General features: G+C 46.3%; 1 protein-coding gene across 1 annotated transcript in view; it reads left to right on the top strand.

The window, feature by feature from the left end:
* The window catches only part of LOC129383999 (MIF4G domain-containing protein-like), a 50,502-nt gene that overhangs the window by 10,264 nt on the left and 17,572 nt on the right, over positions 1 to 22,666 (top strand). Inside the window, exon 4 of the mRNA XM_055069029.2 lies at positions 1,014 to 1,262. Coding sequence (XP_054925004.2) covers positions 1,014 to 1,262 — 249 coding nt within the window. The remainder of the gene's footprint in view (positions 1 to 1,013; positions 1,263 to 22,666) is intronic.

The following is a 22,666-nucleotide window of genomic DNA, read 5'->3' as shown; positions in this document are numbered from 1 at the left end:
CACGGAGAAAGCCTGGAAGATCAAGCCAACTTTCTTGGTACACACTTTGAACACATATCCAGCTCGTCCCACTACTCCGAAACATTCCTAAATTACAAAACACGAATAGAGAAGCAAAAATTAGAAAGAAAATGTGCAAAAAGTGCGGCGTACAACGAACCATTCTGCATAGCAGAACTGCAGGCAGCTTTGAACTGCTGTAATACATCCGCCCCAGGTTCAGACCGCGTAATATATGAGATGTTAAAACAACTACCATCCGAAACACAGAAAACCCTCCTTTCCCTTTACAATGTTATATGGTTTTCCGGAGAGATCCCCTCTGCTTGGAAGGAGGCTATAATAATTCCCATTCTGAAGCACGAAAAGGATCCTTCCTCTTTTGATTTTGATAACATTGATAATGACACCGGACTGCTGTGGAGGTGAGCAAGCGGCACAATACTTACGCATACTTAGGCAACTCCCAGAGGTGCTTCTGCGTAAATTTTTTTAACGACATCTACGCACTCGCATTTTCATTTTAATAAAGGACCAGTGCACACGAACCTCTTGTGTCAGTCGGCTGAAGTAGGTGTTACATTTAATATACATCACTGGTTTACGTCCAAAAAAATTCTGCTAGAAATGTAATGGCAGGATCGCTTTGCTTCAGCGCAATCCCTCTCTGCGGGGGTTGATACCGGAGCACTCCGGAGACATTCATTGCGCTCGCTTTATCCTGTAGTCTATTCCGCGATATACAGCCTGCGTTAAAGAAATTCATTTCCAGAAGCACGTAGATCTTTAGGGACGCTCATACTCAGTGCCACTGGATATGTGCCTATATGTATATGTGTATATACATCAGACATTTAGTATACAGACCTAGCAAGAGCAGTAGCCGTTCCCCGAAGAACATTTATGTGTTTCGTAACAACTAATGTCGACTAAACCGTGCATGTCTCGCACGGGCTAAAACTGAGAGTTGAGTCTGCTTTCTATTTGTGTGTTCCTTTCCATCCCCTCCTCAGAGGGCCAAGACGACGGCTTTCTCGTGGACTCTCATCAACACCGTCCGTAAATGGTTCCATCGGCGCGGGGAGCTGCTGGATGCGCCCGAAGGATGCCCGCGTCGTTGGACGACCTACGTTGTCCTGGTGACGGAGCTATTCCTGGGACTGAGGCGCATCAAGGCAACCAGTGACAGCGTGTACTTGGCGGCGCTCGTCTGCGAGTGCTCCCTCGTCATTCTGTGGCCAACGGTTGGCGGCAACACTGAGGTGAGTTTATGTCGTGCATTACCGTGCAGGTGGGGCCCCCGAAATCGTGCACGCATGAGCGATCTCGTAGACCGCGGCGCACGTATGGAGTTTCATGTCACCATGGCGGGAAATGTGGTGCTGGTGTGTCCGCTTGTCATCGGCACAGCGCTGTGACCACGGCTGTACCATTCAGCAATTGTGATAAGTAGAAGATCGTCCTACAACACTCTGGTTTCTTTATTTGACCGAATGTTGCCTACTAAACTTCGAACTGGTACAGTTATTCGCCCCGTTTACTGCCTTTGCTACATCACTGAAATAACCGATGACAATTATGATGAAATAGCCGAAGCATTGTCACGCTTATCTTTTAGTGTATACAACTTGCTCTTTCCTTTGGCAAGCTTTCTTCTTGCCTACTGTTAAGAATGGCGAGCTGCAAGAAAAAATTGCCACCCATTTACGACTGGGGGACAAGGCGCGCATCCCCCACTCTCCGTCGCTGCAGCTAGACTGCGTTCGAAGAAGCGGGCTTTGTGCTGAAAACCGCCTCCATCCACGAGCCCCATCTCCGTTGTGACGAAACGGGTTCGACGGACGAACTATTGTGCCCGAGGTCCCCAGCGCGAACCTGATTTTGCTACGCATGAGCAAGCCGCGGCGGGACAACGAGCTACCCAGAATGTCTCCGAGCTTCCCGGAACGACTCCCCTCTGTCGTCGGCTCCAGTCCTTCGCACCTGTGTGTTTGCGTGTGTGTGTGCGTAAACCGGTCTGCGGGGCAGCGGCGAATTTACAATGAGTAAACGAACGCTCGCGTCACCTTGTCGCGGGAGGCGGCTAGTTTTGCGATGACGAAACGAACATTCGCTGCCTTGCATCGCCGGAGGACCGAGTGTTTAAAAACGGCTGTTGGGCGGAGGCTCGACACACTTCTCTCGTGCAGTCAGGTTGGACTGACACACTTTTCTCTTGAGCAGTCATGTTGGACTGACACTCTTTTTCTTAAGCAGTCATGTTAGACTGATTTAAATTCTGTAAATAAACCCATTTTCCTCGTTCTCGATGAGAAGCAGTTCTTCCCTTCATCAACGTCCTCAGCGTGTTTAAGTTGGACGACGGCATGGGCCAGCTACCTTCGAATTCATGCCGGACTCCAATCTTGACAACGGATCTCGAGCGATGGGATTGAGCCCCCAATCCTGACAACTGGCTGACAGCGGTGAGATGGACTTTGCGACATGGTGCTGTATCTGCGGTGAGTGCTTGATTCTTGCTTTGACTCTCTAGGCTTCATTTTGTGGTTGTTCTGTTTAGAACTGTAGGGAAGCTAGATTGTTGTGTGTTAGCTAGGTTGTGTTTTCCTAGCTAGATTTAGAGAGCAGAATCAAGGCAGTAAAGCAGCAGTCATGGGGTTAAGAACACTGCTGAGAGACGAGTTGTTGATTGTTGGTGAGGAACTGGGCCTAGATGTACGCGAGGAAATGCTAAGATCAGAATTATTGCATATTTCCGAACAGGCCAGTGAGGAAGATATTGAAATGAGATTGGAACTTCTCAAAAAAAGAGAAGAACGGGAAAAAGAAAGAGAAGAACGGGAAAAAGAAAGAGAAGAACGCGAGTTAAGAAAAATGCAACTTGAACTTGAAAGCAAACGTTTCGAGTTGTCTCAAGGAAGTGAAGGCGCTCTGGGACGATCAAGTGAGGCAGAATCGTACCGCATGGACAGGCTATTAAAGCCATTTGAGGTCGGGACCGACATAGGCTTCTTCCTAAGCAATTTTGAAAGGACTTGCGAAAAGATGAACTTCGGCCCGAATACATGGCCACAGCGGTTGCTGTCTATGTTGCCGTGTGAGGCGGCGGAAGTAATCGCCAGACTGAGTGCACAGGATGCATATGATTATGCAAAAGTTAAGGCTAGTCTCCTGAAGAAATACCGCCTTTCAGCCGAAGCTTTTCGGCAAAGGTTTAGGAGCACAGGCAAGAAAGATAGCGAGGGATATCCGGAGTTTGCATATAGCTTAAAGGCCAACCTAGTCGAGTGGCTTGAAAGCACGGAAGCGTACGACAGCAGAGACTTGATCATTGAGTGCATGTGTCTAGAACAGTTTTACAAAACCATCCCCCAAGCTGTGAAACTGTGGGTGCAAGACAGAGGTAATGTAAACACTGTTGAAAGGGCGGCTGAATTAGCCGAAGAGTACGCAACCCGTAGAAAGTTGAACGCCGAGAAGGGAAACTGGGACGGTCGAAATGGACCGCGGAAACCATTTCCGTTCAAAAAGGGTGCGCAGACTAGACGATCGGAGCCTGTAGACATGACGAAAAAGCCCGCAGAAAAGAGCGAGGAGAAACTTAACGGAGAAACCGCAAAAAAGGAACAGAAAAGAAAATTCGGATCTTTTAGACCAATTCGCTGTTACAAATGCCACAAACTGGGACATATAGCTGTAAACTGCGAGAACCTTAGCGTAGTTTTCTCCTACGTGGAGGAAAAAAATGAGAATATGGAACTTTTAAGTCCATATCTTCACGACCTGCAAGTTAATGGAAAACCATGCCGAATGCTAAGAGACAGTGCCGCCACGATGGACATTGTCCTTCCGTCTTACGTGACGGAAGATGACTTCACCGGGGAAGTAGCATGGATAAAACAGGTGTGTAGAAGAACACAGCCTGTGTCTGCCCATGGCCAAAGTCAAAATCAATGGACCATTCGGGGGGCTAGAGACTGAGGCTGCAGTTTCCAAATCTTTGTCACTTCAGTACCCTTACATCTTTTCGAATCGTTCGAATCAGTTACTGTGTGACAAAGGGCTCAAACTGGGAGAGGGCATAGTACAAGCATTGACCCGAGGCCAAGCTCGTAAGATCGCGGCGCTTTCGGTGGAAAATGCACACGCTCCTCCAGCGGAAGCAGAAAAGGGGATAACTTCAATGCCCGAATCCGAGCTATGCCCGAGGGACAAAAGAACAGTTGAGGAGAGCCTGCCAGCTGACCAGCTCAATGACAGCGTAGCACTTGAGTGTCAAAGTTCTAGCCTGCAGGAAGAGCAAGCTGACGCACTCACAAGCGAGACAGGGTCGCTATTATCACCGGCCTCAAAGAACTTTGATCAGCTCTTACGTGTGGACAGAGAGTCACTGGCAGCGGAGCAAAAGAATGATGAGAGCTTAGCTAAATTACACCACACAGCTAAAGAAGGCATTGCTAGGCGTAACGTGACGATACATGAGAGACGAGGATTGTTGTATCGGCACTACAGAGATCGAAGGGGTAGGATTCTAGATCAATTAGTCGTACCTACCAAGTACAGAGAAGAGCTTTTGAGCCTCTGTCATGGAAATGGGGGGTCCGGCCACCTAGGCATAAACAAATCAAAGGAAATATTGCTTATGGAATACTACTGGCCTGGCTGTTTCAAAGACGTAGAAAACTTTGTAAGATCATGCGACGCCTGCCAGCGTTCGGGTAAACCAGGAGAGACATGGAAAGCTCCACTGAAGGTAGTGCCCTTAATAACAGAGCCTTTCAGACGACTTGTAATAGACACGGTAGGGCCTCTTCTAAAAACAAAATCGGGCTACAGGTACTTGTTTACCATGCTGTGTCCGGCTACCAAGTTTCCAGAAGCAATCCCTTCGAAAGAGCTCAGTTCCACCGAAGTAGTAGACGCGCTTTTAAGTGTTTGCACGAGTTGGGTTTCCAGCCGAAATTCAGGCAGATCAAGGGTCAGTATTCACGAGCGCACTGACTTCCACATTCTTGCAAAAGTGCGGAGTAAAGTTAATACACAGTTCTTTCTATCACCCTCAGTCAAACAGTGTAGAGAGGTGGCATTCGGTGCTTAAGCGAGTTTTTTGTGCGCTCTGTTACGAGCATAAGGAGGACTGGGAGAACTGTCTGCCGGCAACTTTGTTTGCTTTGCGAACGGTTCCACATGAAGCGACAGGCTTCTCACCAGCAGAACTAGTGTATGGGAGGACACTCCGTTCTCCACTGAGAATGTTAAGAGAGATGTGGGAGGAAAGAGGGGAGAGTCCAACAGTGGTTGAATACGTGCTAAATTTACTGGAACGGCTAAGCGCAACCCATGAACTAGTCGGAAAGAACATGGGAGTAGCTCAAAAGAACGCCAAATTCTATTACGGCAAGAATGCAAGGCTTCGCACGTTTAACGCCGGAGACCAGGTAATGATCCTCAAATCTTCAAGAAAGAACAAGCTTGAAGTTCACTGGGACGGGCCCGTTAAAGTGTTGCACAAACTTTCAGACACTAACTATGCTTTGAGAATGCCCCGTCGCAGGAAGGAAGTGAGGCTATATCACTGTAATTTGATGAAGCCGTATGTAGAGCGGAGCGGAGTCGTTAACTATACCATCAAAGAGCCGGATGGCATTAGTACCAAGTTTAAGGAGTATAGGGCGACCTCCAACTCTGAAATCCGTCTAGAAGAAGTATTCGAGCACTCGGTAAGCTCGCACGCTCTAAGACCCGAGCAACTAGATGAGCTAAAAGAGGTGTTAGGGGAATATCTCGACAGATTCAGCGATCGGCCGGGTAGAACCGAACTGATAACGCATGAAATTGAGCTGACATCAACCGAACCAGTAAGATCAAAGCCGCGTAAGATCAGGGTGTCTCCAAGACAGAGAGAGATTATGGAGGCAGAGATACAGCGCATGCTAGAGTTGGGAGTTATTGAGCCCGCTGAGAGTGACTACACGTCACCGCTAATACTGGTAGAAACCTCTAACAAGGACCCTCGTCCGTGTGTTGACTACAGGAAGTTAAATGCCATCACTAGGGATCAGCTGTACCCGATACCCAACATTGAGGAACGAATTGAAAGAGTTAGCGCTGCTAAATACATTTCAACTATAGATCTCGTGCGGGGGTACTGGCAAGTTCCCCTTTCAGAAAGTGCCAGCCGCTATGCAGCATTCATCTCGCCTGTAGGCACTTTTCGCCCTCTCGCACTCAGCTTCGGGCTGAAGAACGCGCCGTTTAGCTTCTCTAAGTTAATGGATATTGTCCTAAAAGACTTGCAGGAGTTCGCCTTGCCCTATCTTGATGATGTGGCAATTTTTTCGGACAGCTGGGAGCAACACGTATCGCACCTCAAACAGGTGTTCTCGCGGTTGAGGGAAGCCGGCTTGACGATGAAAGCGGAAAAGTGTAGGTTGGGTTGTTCGCAGGTTACTTATCTGGGCCATGTTGTCGGTCAGGGCATGAGACGGCCGGCGGAGCTGAAAATAGCTACGATTGGAGGATTTTCTCAGCCGCGCACGAAAACGGACCTTCGTTCATTTTTGGGACTTGTGGGGTACTATCAACGGTACATTCCGAATTACTCGCAAATGGCAAGTCCATTAACAGACGCCCTCCGAAAGGGAGCACCGAGTAAGGTACACTGGGATAAGGACAAAGAGAACATTTTCCAAAGTTTGAAAACGCTATTGGTTTCCCGCCCTGTACTTCGCGCGCCAGACTACACAAAGTAATTCATAGTTCAATGCGACGCAAGCGACAGAGTTATGGGCGTGGTACTTAGTCAGGTCGGCGACGATAACGAGGAGCATCCTATCCTCTATGCCAGCCGTAAACTAAATATAAGAGAGGAAGCCTACAGCGCTTCAGAGAAGGAATGTGCTTGTTTAGTTTCGGCCGCACAGAAGTTGTCGTGTTACATGTACGGAGCGAAGTTCATCTTCGAGACCGACCACTGTCCTCTGACGTGGCTCAATCAAATGTCACACAAAAATGGCCGCTTGCTCCGATGGAGCCTCACTCTCCAAGAGTACAACTTCTCCGTTAGATATAAGAAGGGAAAGTTGCATAGCAATGCGGATGGTTTGAGCAGGCTAATTTGAATTCTGCGTTTGAGGGTCCCGCCTAAATTTTAGGGTTGCTAGTGCTAATTTTATTAAGCGAAGAAGATCCCCTCTCATTTAGCAGGATTCCATCCATGAGTGCTGAATTCGTCAGCAGGAATTTGCTTCAGAAATTGGCATAGCGAAATGCAGCATTTTTTGTTTCTGCACTTCTGTTGTTGTTTTTTTTTTTTGAAGCCTAGCGAGTCTAAGGTGAGAGCCAATGCACGTCATCTCGGCGCAGAGCCGAGTTGTGGGGTTCATTTTGCAGTTGCCTGTCCTTGTTGGATGTTTTGGGGCGGTGACATCAATACACAAGTGGTCGCTGCGAGCCAAGACATCAATCCCCCCCTGACCACCTGCCGTTCTCTTCCTGCCTAGCGGTTGTCAGCGCTAGACAGTCGAGATTTTTCGGGCCATGGAGGCGCTGTTAAGGGCCGATTTACGCTCAAACCGCCCATCGCCGCACGCCGCACCGCATGCATGCGGTTCGTGAAAAACGGGCGGTCGTCGCGATCGGTCACAAAATTGCATTTACGCTGAAACCGCATGATGCGGCGCGGTTCGCATGCGCCCTCTGGTTGTCCAAATAGGTAACCAGCAACTGGCAACATGCATCAGCGAGTTGGCAGCCTCGAGTGCTGGCGACCAGCATTATTTCGCACCATGCCAGGATTTTGTTATAACGTTTGCTGTATTATTAGTTATTTTTTTATTAGTTAGCTCGAGCGGTTCGAATGCGCCTGCATACGCACTTCGTTTTGGGGACGCGACGTCTGTTGAAAGCCGGCAAACATTCGGCAGTGCGCAGAGCAACACTGTTCGAAGTCGGCAACTATCGCCAACAGCAGCAGACGACACTAGCATATTTTTGTCGATGTAGGTTGAAGCTTCGGCATCATGGTGAAAACGCGACTCCTGCACTTTCACTTTCTGCGCTGCATGTGTGGCATTGACGTGGTGACCCACCTTTGGAACACTGTGCAGTCGTCTTACCTGTGCCGCTTTTTTGTTATTTGTTTATTGCTACCGCATAATGTTGCGACAACATACGTCACTATGTTCTCGGTTGTGTACGGCGCGCTGGCGCACTTTTTATAGCTGTGCTAGCGAAAGCTTGAGTTGTGGACAAGCGACGCACCATCGCTCCTCGGCTGGACGAAGCACCAGCGCGGAGAAACGGGATGCGACCCCATCCCGAGTCGAGTTATGAGAATCCTCCGTCGCCCTCAGCGTCTCGGCTACCGGACAGGGACCGAGAGTTTGCCCCCTCGAACACATGCAGCTCTCGCCTGCGTCTTTTGTAGAAAATAAACGCAGTCTGTTTTCTGCCACCAACCGATGCGCACTCCTTTCACGGATGGGGCCAGACCCCGTACGTAACACTGGCGATGAGGCAGGAGTTGCGAAGCTGTATCTACAAGTTTTCGAAGTTAAGGCCATGGCTACAGGACGAATGCACGGCGCTGTCGAGCCTTTCTCGGGCAAATCATGGGAATCGTGGATCCAGCGCCTCGAGTTTTACTTCGTGGCGAGCGACGTCAGCGAAGAAGCGGGCACTTCTCTTCACGCTTTGTGGAGCCGACACTTTCGAACACCGTGTGCGCGCGCTGATATAGCGCCGAAGATCGCGGCAGAAGTCAACTTAAATGATTTAGTGACACTTCTTAGGCGGCACTTCGACAACAGGACATCCGAGCTTTAGAGCCGGTACGTGTTTCAAAGACCCGACCAACGGCCAGCCGAGTCGATCAGCAGCTACGCTGCGGCCCTCGGAACCTTGACAGCCGACTGCCACTTCGGAGCGCTGCCTTCGGCTACAATATCGACGGCGTCACCTGACACCCAAACGACCGCTTCAGCGGCGAACTGAACTATGCCGTCCCAAGATGTGATGCTGCCGGACAGGTTCGTCCGCGGCGTCTGGGACGAACATCTTCCGCAGAGACTGTTCGCAGAAAAAGCCTGACATTTCAATGCGCTGTGGACTTAAGTTTTGTCAGCGGAAAGTGCGTCAAGGCATCAGCGAGATATCAAAGGAGTGGCAAACTCGGGGAAATTAACAGGACGTCGCAAATCAAGCCAGGAGGCAAGCATACGTCAGCGCGACATTGCTATCGATGCGACGGCTTGCACGACCCTGAAACATGCAAATTCAAGACAGCCGAGTGCCGTTTCTGCTCCAAGGAAGGTCACGTCGAGCATGCCTGCATCTCAAAGAAAAAGAAAAACACGGAACCACGCTCCGACAACTAGCAGCTACGGGCACACAGTGTCAAACCACCACCCGTCAGCAAATCCTGCTGCAAGCTGCACACAGATAGTGTACGTACACACTGCCCCAAGTTCCTCGTGGACTTGATAGTGGAGGGAAAGCCAGTCCAGTTTGAGGTGGACACAGGTACGGCATGCTCCCTGATAAGCGAGGACACGGACTACAGAAGGTGGAAGAAAAACACTCTGTGGCTTTCATGCGAGCCGCTCGATTTGTGCACATGGTCAGGTAAGCAATTACACGTCCTTCGCTCCGCACAAGTTCATGTGATGTTGAGATCAAAGGACTATCTGCTGCCATTGTTGGTTATGAAGGGCACTGGGTGCAACCTCCTAGGAAGAGATTGGTTTTTGGCACTTCAAATTCAGATGAAGGGGATCAACCACGTTGGAGAGCCAGCACTAGAAATTACAGAGGTCGTGGGATGACACCCAGATGTCTTCAAGGAAGACATTGGAAGCTACACAGGTCCTTTAGTTCACCTGGAACTCGAAGACGGTGCGACAGCAATGTTTTGCAAGGCTTGTCCGATTTCAGTGGTGCTGCAGGCGCTTATGAAACATAAGCTTGACCATCTACAGCGCCAAGGCATCCTAAAACCAACGCAGCATAGCAAATGGGCAGCCCCATTGGCACTTGTTCAGAAGACCGATGGTACACTCAATGTCTGTGGTGACTACAGGAGTACTGTTAATACTGTTACTGTTAATGCAGCAGCGAAGAAGGCATCTTACCCGCTACCAACTACAGATGAAGTGTTTGCAAACCTACATGGTGGAACCCTCTTCTCAGTGTTGGATTTTTATCAAGCATATCAGCAAGTGAAAGTTGATGAAGAAACAGCAGCACTGCTCACAGTGAACACCACAAAACGACTATTCAGGGTGGAATGCCTCCCGTTCTGAATTTACGCTGCACCAGCTATCTTCCAGTGCCTGAGGAAGACAAAGATACCTGGAATTCCAGGGGTGAGTGTTCACCTTGATGACATCATTGTCAACAGGAATAGTGCAAATGAGCACGCACAGCGTCTGAATCAGGTTCTGTCGAGACTAACTGAGAAAGGCTTACGCCTCAAGAAAGAAAAGTGCAGGTTCGGAATTACGTCAGTTTAGTTTCTGGGACATCGAATTGATGGCAGTGGTATTTGCAACACCGAGAAAAAGGTTGAGGCTATACTTCAAGCACCCAAACCATCTGACAAGACATCCCTAAGGGCTTTTCTGGGCCTTATTTCATTTGACGACTGCATTTTGGAGAACAGAGCAATGGTCGTGGTGGAATTGTATAGGCTCCTAGAGAAAAACATGCCCTGGAAGTGGAAGAGCAAGCATCAAGCCAATTTCGATCGAGGCACTTAAGGAGATGATTCGTGCATCTACAGTGCTCGCTCACTACGACGGGACGAAGCCCCTTCTTTTGTCTGTGGACGCATCGCCGTACAGCGTTGATGCCGTCCTCGCTCGGGAAGATGCTATTTGCCGAGAGGCGCCCATTGCATTCAGTTCATGAACACTGGGAAGTGCCGAAAAGAGCTACTTCCAGCTCAACAAAGAAAGTGCAGCAGTAATCTACAGCATCAGTCATTTTCATAAGTACATAGCTGGCCGGCATGTGACCATAACAGATCGCCAGGCATTGATTGGAATCATGAGTGAAACAAAGCAAGTACCCCGGGTCTTTTCATCAAGAATTACGCGATGGTGCCTTAAACTAGCAACGTACGATTACAAGTTGCTGTACAAGCCTGGCCTACTGCACCAAAATGCGGGCACTCTAAGCTGACTTCCACTACCGGCACAAGTTGAACTTATCCCCCAAGAGACGTGCTCATGTTGGCTACCATGCTCAGCTTCGAGCTTTCACTGTGTCAACTAGCACGAATGACTCGAGAGGACTCAGTTCTGTCCCAAGTGCTGGAGGCTGTTTCAAATGGCGAAGTTCATAAACTGCCAAAAGAACAGTTTTCATCCTGCCGGAAACTGGAGACTGAGCTTTCAGCGCAGGAAGGGTGCCTTGTTAGAGGTTCCCGGATGGTAACTCTAACACAAAAGCGAGAAACTACCTTCTTAAACTCGCATCTGCAAACCACCATATAATTGTGGTCATGAAGGCATGTGCACGCAGGTACTTTTGTTGGGCAGGCATTGACACAGATATCAAACGGCTCACTAGAAGCTGCGCAACTCGTTGTCAACACCAAAGGGCACCAGCCAGTGCACCAGTGCCCAAATGAGAACGCACCAGAAGGCCTTGGGACACAGTTCACGCAGACTTCGTTGGTCCCATAGAAGGCAGAATGCTGGCTTATTGTTGTGGACACATACAGCAAATTGTTGGGAGTGTGCTCCATACATAATACACGGTCTGCCACATTGATTGAGGAACTCCGGAACCTTTTCGCAGCTTTTGGGCTCCCCAAAAAGCTTGTGACTGATAACGGGCCATCCTTCGTTTCAGCAGAAGTTGAGAGCTTCCTAAAGAAGAATGGAGTGACCCATGTAACAAGCACACTGTACCATCCTACAACAAATGGCCAAGCAGAAAGGATGGCTTTTGAAACAAAATGAGCATTAGCCAAAAACAAGGACGGAACATTCGCGTGTAGGCTGGCCAACTTTTTCTAGAGCGACACACCACCTGCACATCAACAGGTGAAATGCCAGCTGCACTTGGGTTCGGGCGTGAGCTTGATACAGCTCTCACGTGCATTCAGCCCCAAGCAAAAGCGAACGAAATCCATACCAACTGCAACAGGGACACAAAGTCGAGAGTACTCGCTGTCGGACAAGCAGTTTTCTTTCGAAACTTTGGAGGGAATCCGATCTGGACAGAAAGAACGGTTTTGGAAAAGCTAGGCCACAGATCGTGGCTCATTAAAGGCCCCAACAGGTTAGTGTGATGACAATGTGACCACATCAAGCCCAGTGTTTTGAGACACCCCACAGAAGATTCGGCGACACAGGATAAGGGCTGTACGCTAACCGCGAGCAGTGTCCCGCTCCCATTTATGCTTGGGATAAAAGCAGATAACTCCACGTCGTCAGAGGCCACTCTCTCAGGAATGCTGAAGCCTTCGCAATCATCGGTGACCAAACCAGAGATTGGCACTGCCCCTGAGACCGTGCCAAACACAACTGCAGAGTCGTGCCCGCTGCGGGAACGACACCCTCCGGATCACTACGGCGACTCCATCTGAGAAGGGAGGAAAATGTTGTGTACAAGCGATGCACCACCACTCCTCGGCTGGACAAGGCACCAGTGCAGACGAAACAGGAAGCGACCCTGCCCCGAGTCGAGTTCCAAGAATTCTCCATCACCCCCAGCGTCTCGGCCACTAGACAGGGACCGAGAGTTTGCCCCCTCGAACACATGCGGCTCTCATCTGGATCTCTTGTAGAAAATAAACTCTGTTTGTTGTCTGCCACCAACCAATGCGCATTCCTTTCACGGATGGGGCCAGACCCTGTACGTAACAGCTTGGAAGAACGCGCATACATGAACACACAGGTGTATCTAAGCCAATGAGCAAGGGATCTCTCACAGCAACAGCGTAGCCTGCTGAAGCGCCGCAGCATTATCTATTAACATACTCCTATACAGATGGTTCTATTATCACAGAATACAGCTGTGTTGATTGACAAGTCACTTCGTCACCGAGCACGCATGTGAATCATCAACAGTGGCTTGTTGATTTAGTTGCACTTTGCTGCTGAGGTCTCTTTAGTAGCTGTCAAGTTAATAGTGAGCCTACAATTGCTTACATGATATAATATGGCATCGCACTTCTGAACAATGATGTAACACCAAATGAACATACAGGAGCGCACAGAGCTAGCATTTGTTCATTCTATTTTACGTCATTATTTCAAAGTGCACTGCCATGTTAAGTCATGACTAAACAACTAGCCATCAGTACGTCTTGAGCAATTGATTGCAATTATGACATACATAAAAGTGATATGTACATATCACGGTTACTTCTTCAGGCAGAGATGCTTGTCAGATATGTTTTCAAGAGAAGAATGTTTGCATGAAAACAAATATTAATTCATATAGCTGAAAAGACACCCCATATAGGCGTGAATTCACCTAATGTTTACATTTCTTGTTGGTGCTAAAAATGTCCCTGCCAATAGAAGTAGTGTTATGTCATTCATGCCTTAAGAGATGACAGAGGTTTACAGGGCACACAAGGCAGCAATGCCCATGCATAAAGGCCTGGGTCACCAATCTGCTGCCCTTTCACTATTTATCCATACCTCTATCAGCATTTAAACAATGTACAGGCTGTGGTCAAAGTGAATACAGGCATGCTTGCTCTCTCAGCAATGGCGACAATCAAGAATGATTGCCTTGAGACCGTTTGCTGCGGTCAACATCATTTATGCATGCATTCTCTTTTTTATTCTTTTCCTTTGATAAAAAAGAAGCGTGCACAGTCAGTGAGCTATAGCAAAGTAATGTTATTTGATAGCGTTGGGCATGGCCCTAATCTCATTCATGTAGTGACAACCTAGCCAGCTAATGCACAGCCACATTAAAAAGAAAGAGAAGTGCATAGGCTAACAGACAGGTGCACAGTACATGTACTTCATCTCAAAGCAAAGCAAGATCATCAAGCGACTATAGAGATCTAGATTAAGGGGATGCAAGCATTGAGGCCCCCTAGTACTTCGAGCCTCAACGATTGCATCCCCCTGATCTAAAACTCTCTAGTAAGCTTTGCAATGAGTGCAGTGATCTTGCATGCGAAATGGTTGACGTAGTAAGTGGTTTTATTTTTGCCTTTCTGAATCAGTAACAGCTGAAACAGGTACACGACAATGAAATGAAATTCTGGCTCATATGGTGCACAAGACACAAGTAGGGGAGAACATTTGCCATGCCTGCTGTAACACCAATTCCAACATGCAGTAGCTTATAGGCAATGAATGCAGGTTCATTGTCAGGGCAACTTGCACCTACCCCTAATGAAAGAACAGAATGTCTGCATCGTAGGCATTAGTTAATTAGCAGCATGTGCAGGGCAGCACAAGAAAGTAAGGGGATGTTTGTTGCCATTTTTTGTTTTCATAACCGACAGACAGTTTCTTGGGTGGAGCTCTATGATGAATTCATATTATGTTCTGTGTAAATCTGTAATGTGGGCATGTTCTATTATCCAATCACTTCATAAGTAGTCAAATGAATGCAGGTAGCCCCATAAACACTGTGAAACGGAACGCAGAAATTTCCAGTTAAGAAGACATAGTGACTCACACTCTGTGCTGAACATAAAATAGAAAAAATGCGTAGTGGCAAATTGGGTGCACATTCTCATCTGCCATATTACATCTGCTATATATTACAAGTAATCTTTCACTCGTTCTCGTATTTCTTACAGTTGCACAAACCTTACTGCAGCATCCTCTGTGGAGTAAACTAATCTTGCCAGTCACAGCTACTTGTTCACTCTATTAACATATATTAGCCCGCAGGCTCTCCTGCATTCCTTCATGCATGCTACAATAGCATGGCTGTGCTCAATCACCTCTTTCCATTCCACTGAAATGAAGATGGCATATATTTGTTACCAAAATATGCTCTAAAGCATAACTGTTTATCATTCTTTAAGCCTCTGAGAAGTAAGGATGGATGTTCAGCCTTGCTGTTGTGGCATTTCATAGGTTCTAACCCACCGTCATATTTCTAAACAAGCAATGATGAAATTATATAATCAAGCCATACCATTAGTACAACTGAGGTATTGCTTTCCCAGGGAGTCTCACTGCCACCTCCCCAATTTCGTAAATAATTAGACATGTTGACAACCTCGACATGTTGAAGTTACCTTCACAGCCTATGTTTTAACACGACAAATAAACCAGATTAACCAAACAGCCCTTACATCATCTCTTAATCACTTGATATACTAACCAGCACATGGCATTATAGTCATATTATATTCTGTTTGTATGTTTGGAGAATTGCACAAATCATTTTTGTCGCCCTTACAGCCTAGCTGATGCTGTCTTTCTTTATAACAATGAAGCAACAACCTTACTTGGTGCATTGCTGTGAGAACTATAACTAGCTTCACAGTAGCACTGCACGTGTACCCTCAGACCACATCGTAGACATGCTTCTGTACATACTAGAGGCTAGCCACAATCAGCATAATTTTGAAATCTAGATGAACAGGGTGCAAATTCATGTGTATCAAATAAATGTCTGTTCCATTGAGAGGCTGTGTGTATGCGATATAGTTATCAGTTCACTATACTTATGGCAGAACAACAGGATACACAGAACAACAAAATTAAGTTCTCTCTGAAAAGCTGCTTTTTGCCACTATTATTTGCAGCAAAGTAAGACTTCAGAAAGCACAAATATGGCTTAGAATGACAGAAAGTTGAGCTAGTTGGTAAGGGTTCATTGTGCAAAAAAGAGGTGAGGTGTGCAGACAGGTAGCAAGAGTAGAGAAGTCCACTTCTCTACTCTTCGTGTCCTGTCTGCACGCCTCACCTCTTTTTTACATCACAAATATGGCTTGGGCGCATCTTCGTGCATTGTGAGGTGGGCGAATGTTAATTTTTTTCAAACAGAAATTGAACAAAAATAGTAAGTGTCAAATATTGAATAGTGACACGACGACGTGAGTACTTGTAGTAGCAATATTTATTTCGGTATATTTAGGTACTACATTTTAACCAACTAGTGCAAAATAGAGCTAACTACTGGGCACAAAGGATAAGTTTTAAATGCAAGGCTACTAATGTTATATATAAAAAAAATACTTGAATAGTGCATCAACAACTTTAGGGTCTCGTTGCAAAGAAGCTTTCCAAGAAATAATGGCTGCTGTATGAAGAGCTTCCAAAAATGCAAAATAAATTGTTTCCAAAAAAACATGAAAGTTTTAGAAAAAATAAACATAATGAAGGGCCAATGTTTTGTGGACACATGTAAAAGGACTTGTTGCAAGGAAAACAGCACAGACTTGTCACATAAAAGATAAATCTGCTAGATCGAGATGGGTGGTTGGCTTTAGGCAAAAAAAAGCCTATGGGAAAGTTGTGTCAATACGGCTAAAAGATACGTTCGTTACCGTGCTTGCCTTTGGAAGGCTGCATACGCTTGTTCACATGCAAGTACTTGTCACATATTCGTTGTTAAAAAACTTCCAATTTATATATTGACACAAAAGCCTCCTCTGATAACGGAAAAAGAATAGTATTGTCATATAGTATACATAACATTTAGAACATCAGGCTACTGTTTTTCACATTACGCAAATACTCATGAAAGACAAAACTGCAAGAAACAGCATAACACTTTGGCATAATCCGTAACTGATTATATCAATGAGTTTCCCATTTCATGAGGCAAAGTTGCATAGGGCAGATGGGACGTGATATCTGTGATTCAGAGATGCGTTATTGTATCTGAGCACAAGTATTATACAACTGATCATTATTTACTGATTACCAGTATGTCATCATGTCACTTCTATCTGAAAAGTGACTATCATATCAAGTCAAACTTGTATTGAGAATCATGTTTATGTGCCCATATATGTGGGCCCCATGAACCGTTGCTTTAAGTTATGGCCAGTGTCATGTCATTCCTGTATGTAAATGTGGTTTTGCACTATACACCTATAAAACTTTCGATCAGCATCCTAGTACATTTCCTTGAATTTGCACCACAGGCTTTCTGTCGCAACACCCTCTTCGCACCCATTATAAATGCTGCAGTCAGTAAAATAGAGCTTTAGATTATTTCCTAAACTTCTTTCATTCCAGCAAGTAGACGCCGAGCAGACGCTGCGCCGCAAGTGAACATTTATGAGGGCGTTCATACTTTCTGTTTATTAAGGTGGCTGCAAGGTAAATGGAGGGAAAGTGTGCAGGTGAAGCGAAGCTCCGTTGTCGCATGCACGTAAACAAAGCTTCTGGTTATGGAGTGAAAACATTTTTTTCATCAATCCTCCAAGAATGGAGCATGTGCTGACAGGATGGAAAGCAGACACCGAGCAGACGGTGCGGTGCGATGAAAACACCTTGAGGGTCATTCAGCCTTCCTATTAACTAAGGAGCCCTGCAGCTTCCCCAGTGTGGCAAGGAACTACTGAGATGGAGTACAGCTCACAGAACAAATTGTTAGCGTGAAAAGTTGGTGTCATGTTCCAGGGCTTCCATGAACGAAGAGGCAGACTGAACTTGGAACATGTTTTATTGCATGGCAGTAACTTAACGTGGCAGAATGACAGCCAAGGAATATAAGGACAAAAAAGTACACCACAGCTTGGCGGCCAACGATTATATACACATAGTGAGCGAGGGTGATGTGATCGCAATATGGCCCGCATGACAGAAAGGGAAACGCTATCACACATGTACACGTGTACAGATATGTGACAGTTGGGTAATGGCAGAGAAGGTGTTTTGCTGTGTCGCCCCATGTGCAAAAGATTTCATAAGGAGCATTTGCATAGCTTACATTACAGCACATGACACCTAGCACAAAATGAATAATTGCAATACGTGGAGCAGTGATATAACTTCTAAGCTGTTCCCTAGCCTCCCCTCTTCATAAAGTGTAAAATGTGCAGACAGCTCTGGAAACAAACGTGTGCAAAGCAAGGAATCTTCTTTGATACAATACCTATATTGAGAGGCATAAGAGCATAAGCGACCAGCGATGCTTCTGCAATGTTTATTACTGCAGAGCACATGCAATTGACAGAAAAAAAATCGCAGACAATTACGATACTCCCTAATACGAAATTTTAGTGCAGCTCTACATGTGTTGTCATTTCGCGGGCAAGGACAATCGGTCTCGTGTGGCATGTTGCAAACGGAGCGAAGTGTGGCGCCACTGCCTTGCCAATCTGGAGATTGCGTGAGCCAGCGCATGGGTGACGCGTAGGCATGGTTCACAGAAGCCATCGCCAACAATCCTCCCAGACATTGCGTGCTACTCTGGCACCATCTCATAGCTACCGTCACTGCACTTCACTTTTATTCGCATGCTTTCGACATACACTCCTCTGCTTACTGCCTCATGGTTCTGTTGCACCTTCCTATCCACTTTCCTCCTCATGCCTCTTCTCACTTGCCGATTTTTTAATCTCCCACTGCATGCTGCCTTTGCTCTCATCTTTCGCTGAACTCGTTCGCTCAGTTTAACCGAGCGAACGAGTGGTCCTCACAGCACGACAAAAGCTAAAGGAAATGTGCTCAAAAGTAAATGGAATGACCAGCGAAAGGAATACCCTGAATGCATGCACTATAAACCACGTTAAAGGATTGACTAAATGCACGATAGACATCGTCTACAAGATACCTTTGACACGTTGGGCTGATTACATGCGCCAAACAGGCATGTGCGTAAATGATTGACTGTGCGACCATCTATACAACTGCAGTCTGTGACAAGCACCCTGAGACCTTGCCATACATGGCGCTTCATGCCGTATCTTCCACAGGATGGGGATCTTGCTGAAATGTAGTAAGATGACCCCATGTGCCATCTATATCACCTAACAAGGAGATTAGCTTAATGAATGACAATAGATGGTGTGGTTAGACTGGGAAGAACATCCCTGAACATGCGAGTAGGCTATACGAAGGTTATATCACGAGAATCGAAAAGCAGCGCGAAGCTATGTTGGGGGAAACCATATCGAGCGTTGGCAACACAACTTATGCGTGACTGTGCCACAGCACGCATTCTGCAGCTTGCGCGCGCGGTGAGCACTGGTAGAAAGCAATCAATCGACGGTGCTACACACTGCTCGAACACCAGCGTTAGACGCTTGGCTATCTCACTGCTGACAATGGTCGTTCACGCTATGTTGATGGTGAGACATCTTTGCGTTGGAGGCTTCTTTTGCAAATATTTTCTGTTGAGACGCTCGTAAGTTTGTTTCATGCGCGCACGCTTTTCTCAGTTCTCCTGAGAATGGTTTTGCTCCATCGCTTCACCCCGTCCGACGAGAAACGCAGACACACTACACGAACACACACGCCGCTGACAGTAGGCACCAGACTCTGTCTGGCGCCAACTGTCTTATTTTCCGAAAAATAAGACAGTTGTTAGTTTGCACTCGGGTGTCGTGCATTGTTTTTCTCTCTTAAGTCCTGTCCCTTCGTCACTTTGCGCAACAGTGTTATGTCGAACCAACTAGCCCACTGGGAAATTTTCGTTAATTATATGTAATATGCTCTGAGTGCACATTTATGTGAGTCTTGTTTGCAATGCACATGTCAAAGACAGCACAAAAAAGATGCAACATTAGAGGTGAGCAAATAAGGATTTTCAGGGCCGAATAGTATAGTACCAGAAGCAAATTGAATCGAATACTTTTCTAAACATGAATTGCCATTATCACTATTAACATAAACTGATGTTTATATCCCTGTATTTTTGAAGTTAGCAAGTTTCTGTAATAGTATAGTACCTTACTAAGTATTGTACTTGAAAAACACAAACTGAGCATGCGAGCAAACAAGTACTTTATTCGCATGCACAGGGCTCTTCAGAGGATGCAAATGATCACTGTAGAGCCTGTAAAGTGTGGCTGCCTGAGTGACCTAGCCTGCTCCTCTACGCAAGTTCTCATGTTTTATGGCTATAGCACGCCTGTCATGGTGAAAATTTACCATACTTTTCTGCAATTTAGTGTTTATGTGGGTGCAGTTGGCATTTTGAAATACCCGAAACGTATGAAAAAAATATTCACATTTACAAAAAGTGACCACCGAATCGAATAGGGCACTATTCAATGCATAATTACAAAGTTGCAAATATTCACACATCCTTATGCAATATCAACAGCTTAAAATAATCGTTTCAACACTTACATACACACTACATGCTCCAGCAGCCAACAGAATATCATATATTGACAAAAGGGTGTTTAACTGGGCTACTTGGTTATTCTTCGAGGATTGTAGCAGCAGAAGTTAAGGAACATGGACACAGAAGGAACGACTAGACGAGTACGCAGCTGCACTGTCAACTGATTTCTTGATTGAAATTCCCACTATTATTGATTTCATCGCCATATCTTTTCTCTTATACATCTGAGGCTGTCTCAAAAAGGTGACTTCCTTTCTTGTCAAGGACACTGACAGTGTGCTTACACATTACGCTCCTGTTTTACTTATCTCGAATGCCTCAAGGATCTCCTGAGTTAACCTATTGTCGTTCCTTTTCAGGACTTGTACTTCATAGTTATGACGAGAAAAGTTTGCCAAAGTCTGGTGCCTACTGTCAGCGGCGTGTGTGTTCGTGTAGTGTCTCTGCGTTTCTCGTCGGACGGGGTGAAGCGATGGAGCAAAACTATTCTCAGGAGAAATGAGAAAAGCGTGCGCGCATGAAACAAACTTACGAGCGTCTCAACAGAAAATATTTGCAAAAGAAGCCTCCAACGCAAAGATGTCTCACCATCAACTTAGCGTGAACGACCATTGTCAGCAGTGAGATAGTCTAACGCTGGTGTTCGAGCATTGTGTAGCACCGTCGATTGATTGCTTTCTACCAGTGCTCACCGCGCGCGCAAGCTGCAGAATGCGTGCTGTGGCACAGTCACGCATAAGTTGTGTTGCCAGCGCTCGATATGGTTTCCCCCAACATAGCTTCGCGCTGCTTTTTGATTCTCGTGATATGTTGCAATTAAAAATTCCCAAGACAGTGTTAAGAGAGGGGTAAAAAAAAAAACATACGAGAAGGTAGGCACAGCAGCTTGTGAACCCACTCCTATAATATCTCTACCCGCGTCTGTTCGTAAATGTGTGTGTTGTCTTGCATTTGTCAATTTTTTTTTATTTCCCACATTTCTTTATATTTGAGTTTTTCTTAGTTTTCGCGTTTGTGTGTGAATACGTGCCTGCCACCATGCGGGTTTGCGGTTACTCTTATTTCTGTCCTTTTATTTTATATTAGCATTTGTTTTAGCTAGTCCTTTTTTAGTGAAGTCATTACACATTTTCATTAACCAATCTCATTCAAAGCACTAACAAGCATCTTTACAGCAGAGGCGTATGCACTGTGGTCGGCTGCGAAACACATCAAACAGTTAAAACTACATAAGGCGGTCATATACAAAGACTCATTAAGCGTTGTGAAAACATTGATGTCATGCTTCAACCACACAAATCCAGTAATTGCAGATCTTTTCTCTCTCCTCTGTACTATGTATGTCTCTGGCCAACATGTGACGATATGCTGGGTGCCTGGACACCGAGGTATTGAAGGTAACGTCCTGGCAGACCGAATTGCTACGTCCGTAGACACAAAAGCTTGCAACATGTCCGTAGCCGTCCCGGTCTCAGACCTAAGGCCATACTTACGGAAAAAACTCAGAACCTACTGGCAGCATAAATGGGACGCTGAAACCCTTAATAAACTCCACATAGTTAAGCCACATTTAGGATACTGGCCATCACTGACCAAGTCCAGACGAAGTGATGTCCTATTCTGTCGTCTCAGAATAGGGCACACTTACGGTACACATAGCTTTTTGTTGAGTGGCGGTGAACGTCCAATGTGTAGTAGATGTGGGGAGACACTCAGTGTCCAGCATGTCTGCCTAGAATGCCGCGAAACACAAGTCGAGAGGAAAAAACACTTCCCTTTAGCATACAGTCAGTGTATACCACTTCACCTGGCACTGTTTCTAGGCAGAGAACCGCTATTTGACATGCAATCTACCTTGGCCTTCTTAAGCGACGTTGACACGCTCCACGTTTTCTGTCCGAGAAATTCGTAACACGGCCTCTTGCGAGAGGCCACGGTTGCAATGTCAACCTTTGGTATAGCACATGCCTCCGGGCCCTTGTGCTCAAGGTATCCGCTGAGGCTCTTGTGCTACTCGTCAACAATCACCTGTCGATTTATATTCATGTAACGTTATAACACCATTGTTGTACATCCCATACTTACATCATGCCCTACTTCAGTGATTCTCATATTTTTATTCCTTATGTATTTTAAGCAATTTATAGCTCTGAGTTTTAGGCCTCTCTACAGCCACGTCACATCAGCCATTAGTCTATTCAGTGCTCATCACCACTGCCTTGGCGCTCTTTGGCCACACTTGGCCCTTGCGCCAATAAACACTACATATCATCATCATCTGTACAGTGCAGGGCTGGCCTCTTCCATCTCATTAAAACCTGTCTCACTGGTCTACCTCGTCTTCTCAATCTGCCTACTCGCTGTGTTTTCTGTCCTTGCTTCTTGTGTTGTTGCTGCAATGTGATTAACCAACTTGTTCAAA

The sequence above is a fragment of the Dermacentor andersoni genome, chromosome 9, assembly GCF_023375885.2.
Source record: "Dermacentor andersoni chromosome 9, qqDerAnde1_hic_scaffold, whole genome shotgun sequence".
NCBI lineage: Eukaryota > Metazoa > Arthropoda > Arachnida > Ixodida > Ixodidae > Dermacentor > Dermacentor andersoni.
This window is presented reverse-complemented; position numbering and strand designations above follow the sequence as displayed.